The sequence below is a fragment of the Zootoca vivipara genome, chromosome 13, assembly GCF_965207765.1.
Source record: "Zootoca vivipara chromosome 13, rZooViv2.hap1.1, whole genome shotgun sequence".
NCBI classification, from domain to species: domain Eukaryota; kingdom Metazoa; phylum Chordata; class Lepidosauria; order Squamata; family Lacertidae; genus Zootoca; species Zootoca vivipara.
Genome location: NC_142596.1, coordinates 14,398,872 through 14,411,180, shown reverse-complemented (window position 1 = coordinate 14,411,180; position 12,309 = coordinate 14,398,872). Strand labels below are relative to the sequence as shown.

At 39.4% G+C, this 12,309-nt stretch overlaps 1 protein-coding gene across 4 annotated transcripts in view; it reads right to left on the bottom strand.

Moving 5' to 3' along the window:
* The window catches only part of TRPM7 (transient receptor potential cation channel subfamily M member 7), a 71,475-nt gene that overhangs the window by 17,551 nt on the left and 41,615 nt on the right, over positions 1-12,309 (bottom strand). For all 4 annotated transcript variants that reach the window (XM_060282971.2, XM_060282972.2, XM_060282973.2 and 1 more), the window contains exons 15-24: positions 10,803-10,937; positions 9,940-10,220; positions 9,122-9,350; positions 7,806-7,961; positions 7,570-7,713; positions 7,340-7,468; positions 6,155-6,439; positions 4,325-4,499; positions 3,260-3,386; positions 2,230-2,414 (exon numbers count right to left, since the gene is read on the bottom strand). In XM_060282971.2, coding sequence (XP_060138954.2) covers positions 2,230-2,414; positions 3,260-3,386; positions 4,325-4,499; positions 6,155-6,439; positions 7,340-7,468; positions 7,570-7,713; positions 7,806-7,961; positions 9,122-9,350; positions 9,940-10,220; positions 10,803-10,937 — 1,846 coding nt within the window. The remainder of the gene's footprint in view (positions 1-2,229; positions 2,415-3,259; positions 3,387-4,324; positions 4,500-6,154; positions 6,440-7,339; positions 7,469-7,569; positions 7,714-7,805; positions 7,962-9,121; positions 9,351-9,939; positions 10,221-10,802; positions 10,938-12,309) is intronic.

The window sequence follows — 12,309 nt, the reverse complement described above, 5'->3', positions numbered from 1 at the left end:
TTGCGCTTCGCGCATGCGCCGTAGTGGCACTTCAAGAACCGAAAACCTCAACTTACGAAGACGGCTGCGGAATGGATTGTCTTCGTAAGTCGAGGTACCACTATATTCCCTTAGTCAAGGACCTCACATCGTGAGTGTTGGATATAAGTATATCTGGTTTTTTTTCAATTTCCCCAAGTTAGGTACACTAGAATATAATGCACAAAATGGTTTGTTTGTTGGGTTACTAACACATCTATTCACATACTTTTAAAGTACAATGGTACCTCGGTTTTTGAACAGTTTAGTTCACGAACAACTTGGAAATCAAACGCCGCAAACCCGGAAGTACAGTGGAACCTCGGTTTACGACTACCTCCGTTTACGAAAACCTCTGTTTACGAAAGCCGCGGACCTGGAAGTGTTTACATCCGGGTTCCACGGCGTCAGATGCACAGATGCGATCGGCGCTTTGCGCACTCGCAGAAGCGTGCCTTCGGCAAGCAAATGCCTCCGTGGAATGGATTGCGTTCGCAAACCGAGGTACCACTGTAGGTGTTCTGGTTTGCGAATTTTTTTTTGGAATCTGAACTGTTCCATTTTGAGTGTTACACTTCCTTTTTCAGTGCCACACTTCCATTTTGAGTGCCCCCGCTCCTGCTTGCACGGGAGTAAGAGCTGAATCAGGGCAGCTCAGCTGGAGAGCGCGAAGCCTCCCTTCCCAGCGCGAACCCCTCAATGGAAAGTGTGACGGAGCCTGCACCTTCCCAGCTGAGCAGCCCGATCCAGCTCCTACTCCTGTTCAAGCAGGAACAGGGGCGGGGATCTCTCAGCTGGGAAACAGAGGCTTCACGCTCCCTAGCTGAGCTGCCATGATTCAGCTCCTACTCCTGTGTGAGCAGGAGCAAGGGCGGGTATCTCTCGTGGCAGCTCAGCTGGGGAGGTGCAGGCTCCATCACACTTTCCATTGAGAGGTTCACGGCTGGGGGCTCCTTTAAACTTCTCCCCTCAAGGCAGAAGTTTAAAGGAGCCTCCACCTCAGCATCAGAGCCCCTGCACCACTGAAGGCAGCCAGGGGGAATAGTTGCCACGCGATGCTCCTTTAAACTTCTCTACTGAGGTGAACGCAGCCATGCACCTCTCAATGGAAAAGTGTGGCGGAGCCTGCTCCTCTCCAGCTGAGCAGCCAACAAACTTGCAACTCATGAAAAAGCAGCAACACAACAAACTGAAAAAAGCAAACCAACCGCAAATGAATCAAAATCACAAGAAAACATAAAACAATACTGTCTCCAACCCTAATTCTAATCCTTAGCCTAACCCTAACCCAATCCTAAAATTAACCCTAACCCAGAAATGGTCTTGTTAGTTAGTAAAATTCATGTTAAAAAGCTGTTTTAGGGGTTGTTTTTAAAAGTCTGGAACGGATTAATCCATTTTGCATTACTTTCTATGGGAAAACGTGCCTTAGTTTTAGAACACTTTGGTTTTAGAATGGACTTCCGGAACAGATTAAGTTTGGGAATCAAGGTACCACTGTAAAGAGAGAGGCTGATGAGCAATACAATGCACACAAATGACAACAGACTATTTCAAACCCCCTTCCCCACATATCTATTACTGGCTCACAAAAGAAGCTCTTAATCAGGGTGGGGATCCTCTGGCCCACAGGAGGTCTGGCCCAAGCCCCAAAGTGATGTCAGGTATGTGACAAGTGGGAAAGCAGGAAACAATGGGGATCTTTAAATTGTTCCTGATAGTTCTTGGCAAGGGAGCTTTGATGTTGGTGCTAATAAGCAGACTGGTGCTGTCAGCAACTCTGCGGCAATCCGTTGCGCTACAGAGTTGCCCATCAGAAACTTGCACAGTGCCGGGATCTGCATTTACAACAAACACCCAAGAGGGTCTTGCCATAAGTGCAAGCGTCCCTTCTTCACATTGCTGGCTTGAATTGAAAGCTGAAATGCAAACGATCTTCCTCTGTAGGGGGCAGCTGGTTTTGTTTTGGTATTGTCAGGCGATTGACATGGATGTGCAAGGTCCTTCCCAATTACCAAAGAGGTCCATGGTGATGGTGAGAACAAGTCCTTGTTTGAGCCTCCACTCCCACTTTGCCATTCATTAATGGGACAGTGAACTGAGGGGTGGGATTTTGCATAGGCCCTACACAAAAACCAGGCTCCTATCAATCCCTGGATTTCACATAATGCAAACAACAACCCAACGTTGCATATTTTTGTTTGTTCTTACTTGGCCCATCAGAAGTTTTGTCTTTCTTTCTCTGCTTGCATACACAGCAGAATAGGGAAGCCATATGACTAAGAATAATAAGAGGAGGGGGCAGGATAGGCTTCTCGTGATATGCCATAACAAAATGATAACGCTGGTATTTCCATACAATGTTGGAAATTGCTTTCACCTGTAAATATACATTGCTAAACAAAAAGAGAGAATAAAGAAGGCAAACATTTTAGTTTGATCATCTTAGAAACTAGCAACAATGATCTTACATTCTGCTCTGTACAAATATTAAAAGAGAGTACAAACAAAACAAAGATCATAACTTCTATCACATTTATTTTATTAAAAATATACCACTATGTCATAAAATAATCAAAGCCGTTTACAATAATATATATATTTAATTAAAAATATGTATTCTTAAAAAAATCAGAGACCATAAACTAACTATTATGGGAATATGTTTTCTTAATTTCCTGCATAAGGCTGTCAGCAGAGAAAAAATTTTCAGCAGACATTTAAAGGTTCAAAAAAGAGGCATCTGCTAAATTTCTGCTGGCAGAGCATTACATATTCTTCTGACACTCTTGCAAATGATTTCAGCTACTGGTACCATAGACCAAAGTTGTTCAGGGCTTTGTAAATTAATACAAGGACCTTCAACAAGGCTTGGACATAGATGGGCAGCCGGTGCATATGTTTTAACGATGGTGTCACATGTTGTTGGTCATGTGCCCCCATCAGGCATTTGGCCACCAAATTTTGCACCAGCTGGAGCTTCCAAACCAGGCCCAAGGGCAGCCCCACAAAGAGCACATTGCTGGAATCCAACCAATGCATATTGGTTGTCAGTTATCCCTGCACAGGAATGGCAATAGCTGGCAAACTAGACAAAGCTGGTAAAAGGTATTCCTAGCTACAGAGCCCATTTGGTCCTCTGGTGACAAAGATGCATCCAAGAGTACCCCATGGCCGTATAATCACCAAGCTACTTTTTAAAGCACTGATTTAATATAAACTTAAAATGTGAAAAACATACTTGAAAAAGGCGATGAGAAGATTGACCATAATAATGTACTGCACGAAAAGATAGACGGCCTGAAGGAAGGGTGTCAGCCATGCTCCAGTAACACATGGTATGATTGTCTGGGAATCATTTGCACATACTTTGCAGATTAAGAAAAGTAAAAGAAATGTTTGACAAGATTTATTTATTACTTAGAAGCAAAGCTCTTTATAGTGCATCAACAAAATATTATCACCTATACTTTTTCAACATACAAGTAGCAGAAGCCGCTGCACAGCTTATCCCTAAACAGAAAATTTATGAATAAAACAGGTCTGTGGGCATTAAATACTCAAACTTGCAACCTCAGCAACTGGAAAGTTTATTTAAATCAGATGAGAACTGTCTTTCAGTGCCCTTCAAAATGAAGGGGAAAAAATAAAGCTTTTCAATAAAATAAAATAAAAATTCCTCCATATTTATTAAATGTATATCCCATTTTTCCAGAAATATAATCATGTTTACCAAAATAATTTTGTTTTCATATTCTGAACAAATACATGCATCATTATAAAAAAAAAATTCCTTCCAGTAGCACCTTAGAGACCAACTAAGTTTGTCATTGGTATGAGCTTTCATGTGCATGCTCACTTCTTCAGATACACTGAAACAGAAGTCACCAGACCCTTATATATAGTGAGAAGGTGGGGAGGGGTATCATTGTAGATGAAAAACTAAAATTTTAAAAATCAAAAGAGAATTAAATTTGTTTAAACATGTTTTTTATTTTAGGTTTTTTCCCTTGGATTAAAATAATACCTTAATATTACATATGTTAGAATATACATAAATAATCCCTTCATATATTTTTTTATTTAGAAAGGTTTATAAAACACTTCATCGCACTTTGTGGGGTATACAACAATCTAGATAAAACACAGCTAAACTCCAGAAAATTTTAAAAAACAAATATCAATAAAGCAATAAAATCATTATGATTTATAGATTCTAGATTAGCCCTCCCATCTCTGTGCTCTTTAGACACACGAAAAAGTGCCCCTCGCCTGCTAATAAATAGAAGGAATAAAAATATCTTACCATCAATTTCATAGGCATAAACTTCACCAAAGATCATCCAATAGGGTCGAAAGACAATATCTCTTGCTAAAACCCAGGATGGTTTTTCATTAGGATAAAGTATTGCCTTTCTGGGGACTCCAAAACTGAGCAGCACAAGTGCCATAATTACTACAATGTAAAACATGTTGGCTACCTGTTTAAAACAGAGTGAGAAACAGTTAAAACAGTGGAGACCCCTCACTTAAACCCCCAAAACTACAGCCCAACCTCTTCTTTGTTGTTTACATTCATATTCAACACATTGCCTCATATTTAGAGGCACTCTGGACTTGTTTTTGTCCATCTCCACTGGTCAATCACTTCTGGACAGCACAGCCAATCACAATAATCTCTACATTCCACCCATCCCAAGGGGTAACTTGCCTGAACTGGCCCAATCGCCTTCTAAATCTAGTCCGCGGACAGTCTGGGAATCAGCGTGTTTTTTACATGAGTAGAATGTGTCCTTTTATTTAAAATACATCTCTGGGTTATTTGTGGGGCATAGGAATTGATATATATATTTTCAAAATATAGTCCAGCCCCCCACAACATCTGAGGGACAGTGGACAGGCCCCCTGCTGAAAAAGTTTGCTGACCCCTGAATTAGAGATAGCGAAAAAGACAATCACGGGAATATAATGAGCACAGAACGAGTCTAAACCGTGAAAGATCCCTAAGACGAGATATCTAGAATTAAAGTGAATAATATAGTGAAGCTACTCAAAGAAACATAAATAAATCAAAGAAACCTTTAGATAACTCAAAAAACCTTAACGAGTTGCCAGCTAATAATATCTTGTTTCACTGTAAATGATCTATCGTTTCCTCAGAAGGAAAAATAAACTTATTGCATTCGTAAAGACTCAAGGTCACTTGTCAACAATTCAAAATAAGGGGAGGATTTATGAACTTTAAGGAAAACTGAAAACTCCCAGGCAGGACTTTTTATTTTGGGTAATTTACCCCTTACTGCCTGGGAGTTTTCGGTTTTCCTTAAAGTTCATGAATCCTCCCCTTACAGTATTTTGAATTGTTGACAAGTTCAACTTCTAAGTTCCCAATAAACTTAGAGAGACTTTTTGTGTAAATGTCTGCGTGCCAACAGCAGTGGAGTACTGGGGAACTCGTGGAACTTCCTGCTACAATATTTCAAACTGATCATATGCTGTGAAATACTTCACATGCCAACATTGTGGCTTCTTGTTTTTCTCCACCTGCCCTCCTTCTACACATTCAGCAAACTGCCTTAGAAAAACCAATACACAGCTGTCCATCTTTATTGGTGGAATACCTGTTTCACATGACTGTAAAATACAACATTTCTGAAATGTTTGCAAATAAAATATTTTTAAAATATATCTCAAGGACCATCTCTTCCCATATGAACCTACCTGGACCCTGAGATCATCTTCTGAGGCCCTTCTTCGTGTGCTGCCTCCTTGAGAGGTTCGGAGGGTGGCAACACGAGAACGGGGCCTTTTCTGCAGTGGCTCCCTATCTATGGAATGCTCTCCCCAGGGAAGTTTGCCTGGCGCCTTCATTATACACCTTTAGATGCCAGGCAAAAACATTCCTTTTTAACCAGGCTTTTGGTTGATCTGATTGACATCCTATGCCCTTTTAAAATGTAGGTTTTTTGGGGAGACGGGGTTTATTAGGTTGTTTTTATTTTTATTATGTATTTTGTGGTTTTATATTTTGATTTTATTCTGTGAATCACCCTGAGACCTCCGAGTATCGGGTGGAATAATAATAATAATAATAATAATAATAATAATAATAATAATAATAATAATAATAGCTTACCATTTTCCCAATCATCATGACATAAGGTCCAGCATGTTGGTTTACAGCCAAAAAATCCAGTAATCTCACATACCAAAAGATTATATTCAGGCAGTAAGTTAGCCTTCCAGCAACGAAAACGTAATTTGAATTGTAAGTATCTTCACTGAAGTTTCCCTGTGCTCCAAATCTTAGTCCAAAACCAATGAAGAATGTGATAATGGCTACAGTATCACTGACATTGAAGTAATCATTAAACCATACTTTAGTCTTTTGACTGATCTTGCCTGCCTCTGACATAAAGATCTGTTGTAAAAATAATGAGAAATTGGACACAGTTCATTTTGTCTTACATCAAAGGGCATTAAAAGGCAGGTAGCAGTTATATACATACATCGGTACAAAACAAGTTTAATGTAAATCAAAGACTGAAGCCATGGTAGGAAGTGGTTCCATGAACAGCATGTAGGAGAAAAGCAGAAGCGACCACATACTTTTTTGTCCTGTCCATAGACATGACTGTGTCACTTAAGGACCCATGAAATGTCAATGTACACACCCAACTATTGCACAACACTTTTGTGCATAAACAATGTGCATAAGCAAGATGCAGAGTTGAATCTTAGACACTAGGAGGGGTATCAACTGTGTGGTTGGTCCTGTGCAACCTGCATTCTTGTGTGCAGGCTCTACACAAACATTAGGTGTGGGTGACTTGGAAGCCTTAACATGGGAAGCCTTAACACTGGACCTAGCTGGCAGGCATGATTAGACCATCTCTGTTTTAACATGGAAGAGCTGTGTCCTTCATTCCTCCCTGCACCAGAGGGAACCGTGCCAGAAACAAGTGTCAAGTCAAGAAAAAACCTTGGCTTCCAATCCTGGTTTGCCTGGAGAGAAGCAAACCCTGAGCCCAGGTTTGAGGAATGTGACAAAACTAGACAACCAGCTTGTTTCTCGGCTATGGGGCAGCACCAGGAATGGTGGCGACACAAAGCGAGTACTGTATTAGTTGTGTGCACCAGCTCCTTGTTTTGAGTTAAACCATAGCTTATTTTTAATTATGGCTTGACATTACATTAACCAGGACAGCGTGGAAAGGTACAACCTTCTCTACAACTTTTGCACAGTGTATTTATGCTGACTCTTGAAAGTGTATTTAAATCCTCTTTTGCATTAAAGAGCACGTTACAAATGCAAATATACCTCACGAATCTTCTCAACAGCCAACGTGAAAATATATGCAATGACAATCCATTCTTGAATTGAGGGCAGCTCTTCCATTTTCACAAGAATCACAAATGTATAAAGCATCAGAAATCCCAAGTAGGCCAACTATAAAAAGTAAAATGTCAAAAATAAATATTAAGAAAAATAGTTTTTTCAACAACAACAAAAGTTCTTTTTCCAAAACAAAACAGAAACAAAAAACTCACCGTGTTAAACCAGAATTTCACTATTGGTGCATGATAGAAGGCATAAAACTTTCGCGTAATGGGAAGCCTCTTGGGTTTTATTGTTGCCTCCATGTCATGCTTTCCTTCTGTACTGTCCAAGACCCTTACTTCTTTAAACACTTCCTAACATTAAAATAACACATTTTAAAATCATGTATGAGAGTAAAGTTAGTCTTCGTTGTTAAAAACGTGTTAGCGTTTGTGTGTAGAATTACCATTGGTATCTCTTCCGCTATGTTTTGAAAGTTGTTTTCACTGTCTTCCATAGTCATTTGATGTGCATCTTGAGACTGTGGAATATGGGACATTTCTGCCTTGGTTTTGTATTCTAGCATTAGTATGGTAGGGGGAAGTAAGATGCTCAATATTACCTGTAAGATGTGAACATCAAGTTATTAAGACAAAATACTTCTCATTCACTAAGACATTTTTTTAATAATAACAAAAATCAGAACTACCCAGCACACAGAAGTCCCCTCTTCCCTCCTCCCCCACATTTCAGCAAAATATATCAGGTAGCAAGTAAAAGATGTAGAATGATTAGGTTTTAATTTTTTTAACTACTACAGATACACATAGAACATTCCATAATATTCTTGAGGAAAAAATATCTGCAATTTCTTAAAAGTTGTTAGACAAAATGTGCTCAAATAGATTTCTACCCCTCATCCTAATGCTTTTATTAGTATTAGACTGTGTAGAGGCTGCAGAAAGCATATCTCCCTAATGCCATTGAAGAATAATAGATTGTGAAGCACACCCACCCACCCACCATAAAATGAGGGTTACTCTTAGTTGACTAGCAAAGCAAGTTAGAGATGACAAATTGGAACACAAGACAGACAACAGCACATCATACTTTAAAATGATGCTTAAGGATGGTCTGTATCAACACTGTACTTTTACATAAAAATTTTCTTATTATATTCTAACATAGTGGGGCAAATTTTCAGTGCAGTATCCAAAGAGAAACACACATCTTATTGTTAATGCAGACTATATGGTTTACTTGACATATGCCATTCTGAAAACCTACACCCACTCACATCCTGCTGATTTGTCTGAATTCTGTTAAGCCTTCTCACTTGCTCAGCTTCAGCTACTAAAATATAAATATGAAGTTTCTACATCAAATTTTACTTTACTACCCGTAGAAAACATAATGACATTTCAATTTTACAAGGGGGTTTCAGTCTGTTAATGTTTCACCACTACATTTTTAGTAGTAGATTAGTTCTCATGATGATCTAAGTATCCACCTGTGGTTAAGGGCTACTTGCCTGGTTTCTGCCTTCTACATTTCTGTACCTTTTTTAAAAAAGATAATAAAGCATCAAAAAATAGTTATTTTTCATTCCAGTATCACCTCTCACTTTGTTTATGTTAAAGAGCTGTTTTGCTTAGCCTACATAAAGATTACAGTGAAGAAAACTTTGCATGACTATGCTTTCAACATGTCCCTTTCACTTAAGCATTACTAGAATAACAGCAAAAATGGATTCCAAGGAAGGTATATCTACAGACTAGTTACCTTGTACCATGAATTCTTCCTCATGTTCAGCCTTCCCATCCACATGTCAGACAACAACATTTGTGTACAAGTATGAGCTACGAAAGGCCGGAGCCGTGAAGACACTGCTAGTTTAAGGCAGGTGGCATTACTCCAGTTTTTTAGCTCGTAAGTTAGCAACTTCATAGCCATAGTTTCATCTTGTCGGAATGACTGTTCTAATAGCTCAACTGCCAGCTGCCCAAACTCACTGTGGGGGGCAAAAATCACAAGACATACAATATTAAAGATGCACAAAGATATTAAAGATGCCAATTCTTTCACACATACTAGACTTAAAACACTGGACTTCCTGAACTGAATGGAAGAACCTGCTTAGTACTGTTGTAAGGGAGACACCCGTGGATACAACTCTGTATGGCAGAAAAGAAAATTGGTTTCATCTCAGCACTTCCCTGTTACTCTGAGTGAGTAAAAAGGCGTACCTGATGCATTCTTCTGCACCTATACCCAAGATTTCCCTGGACCAGTTATCTGTTGCTGGATTTCAGGAAGTGACATCTAACCAGAACAAAAATAATTCAAGGATTTGCGGTTTTAGAAAAGCTAGCAAGAGATTGTAATTAACCAGCCAGAACAGACAAAAAGGGCGAATGGATTACAGCTATGGGAAATAAACAGAAAAAAATGCATATGGCACTGTGGTTAAACTCCATCATCTACAAAAGCCTAACCTGACATTCTTCAATTTCTGCATCTTCAGCATTAACTTCTAGCAACTACTATGAAACAAGAAGCTGAAATTTGTCTTAAGGATTTCAACAAAATAGAATGTTTACTTTGAATACTGTTTCAGTTCTTCCGAGGTATCGTCAACAAGGTCACTTTGTTTTGATTCATAGGCCATTGAACGATATAGCTTGCAGGCCACTAAGGCTTTTGCCATGGATTCTTCACCATGTTGCCAGAAAAAAAGAGCCATTTTTTGCCTCTTCATTAGTACTGCCCACAGTAACAACTCATTCAGAGGATAAGGAAAGCGTCTTGTTTCTGGATCATCAATATCTACTATGTCATCTTTGGTTTGCTTCTTTTTTCCTTCTTCTGCAGTGTTATCGGCCTTTTAAAAAAAGTAGTAATTTAAAGTTTACAAGGGCAGCTAGAATTATAAAGTTTAAAGAGAAAATACAACAGTAAAATGTGGTACTCAGACATCAGATATTTGTTAAAAAACTCACCAGTAAGATATTATTTCATATAAGAATCATTCAAAGAAAGGCACCCAAATAACCCAAGTAAATATATAATAAAGAAAAGTATCAAAATTAGCAGCTCCACCCACAAATAAGATAATTTTAGCCTGTGATAGAACCTTGCTACAAAGAAATGCCATGTGAGCATCTCCGAAGCAAAAGGGGGAAATACAAGCAAGGTTCCACGGCCACAAAATCAGAGATAATGAACTTTCATTTAGCTTTCGAAATTTCTCAGCTCATTTGCATGTTTCAGAAAAGGAACTGCTACAATTGTAGTGATTATCTTTATCACTTCTGCAACTCCAATTTCAATCATGGTATGTGTGCTTTAAAGGCTGTTACAATGCGCTATTTATAGACACCTCTGTACATGCCAAGATCACATCATGAAAACAAGAGCCCTGTTCCAACTTCATCTCTTTCAAGGGCAGCTGTGTGCCTCATACCTTTGGTTTGTAAGGCTGGGCAGTTTTAATGAAGTGATTATGTCGCATTTTCTCTTTCTTATCCACCCTGTTACCAAAAGGTTCATGGCTTTTACGCAATTGAGGAGTGCTGCCTGAAGCATTTCTACCAGACCGCTGGTGGTGGGGAAACAGAAAAACATGATTATAATGTAGTACAGTGCCTGAATTATGTGAAATCATTGAGATGCACAATAACTCATTATCTGAAGGACAAAACCATAAATATTTGTATATAGCCAAGACAAAGTAGCTTATTTTTGCATAGTGGTGAGAATATAAGCTGTGAAGAGTCTCAGTTTGACTCTCATGTCGATTACAAGCTTCCTAGAAGCCTCTAGGGCAGTTCAAGGTCTCTCAGACTCAGCCCCATATACAACGTTGGAATGATAGTAGCTCACCTTGCAATATTATTTTAATATTTGCTGAGATAATAATGCAAAATGCTTTGGGCACAATCCAGCAAAAATCGAAGCACTTAAGTGCAGCTGGATCATGTCCAGTATATTACTATTGATACTGTCACAGAGAAAGCAGACCAGTAAATTGCATAGTTCAAAGTCAGCTAACTTTATTAGAAAAAAAAACATTATCTTCACAGACTTGGCTGAGTGTCAGGCCTAAGGAGCAGAGCAGCTCATTCCCTGTAGGTCTTATTCCATGAAATCAGTTACCAAGACTAAAGGTCCCTGCCTCCCCACAGCCGTCTATGTCTCCTTCTCTCCAGGGCTCCTCCCATTTCATGTCTCTCCTGGTTCCAGGAGTCATGGGGGGAGGGGAGCTTGTCGCAGCAGGAAAAGACACCCGTGACTCTATATTAAGTAAAATAGAAACATCGTCACCCAACCCCAACCCCACCCATCTCTCCCCCATCTACCTCTTTTCCCCTTTCTTCCCAATGTCTCAACAAATGAAACTGATTTGTAAAAATGTTACGAGAGACATTGCATACCGGTATATCTTTGTAAATCAAGAAAATATTCAATTTTTAAAAAAACAACAGCAAAAAAGTGTGACTCATCTCTGCCTCTTGACCTCCCTTCTTCCACTCAGCTGCTTCAGCTTCTGCCTCTGATTCCTGACTTCTCTGTTTCACACTCTCCTAGCTCACTAAGCCCTGTTACATCTTCAGCTTCCGACACCTCCTCTTCACTGTCTTCTCTCTCTGACCACTCATCGTTGTCCCACCACCACTCCCTGTATTCTGAGCCTTCTTCCCTTGGTAGTTCCCAAGCTGGTTCCTACCACCATTCCTGTGTCTAACCAATCCATGACCACTACTATGAGTTTTGTACACCTGCGGCCCCAGGCAGCGTACTCCATTGTCTCGAAACAGACAGATGCAAACATACATGCATTGTGTACAGTTCCAAGTACACAAAACGCTCTAGAGATCCTAGGAGAAACACCCTTCTAAGAAATGAGCTGCTGTTACTTTACATTAACTGAATTGGTTAAAAAGGTTAAATACTACCTTTTATGCATTGTT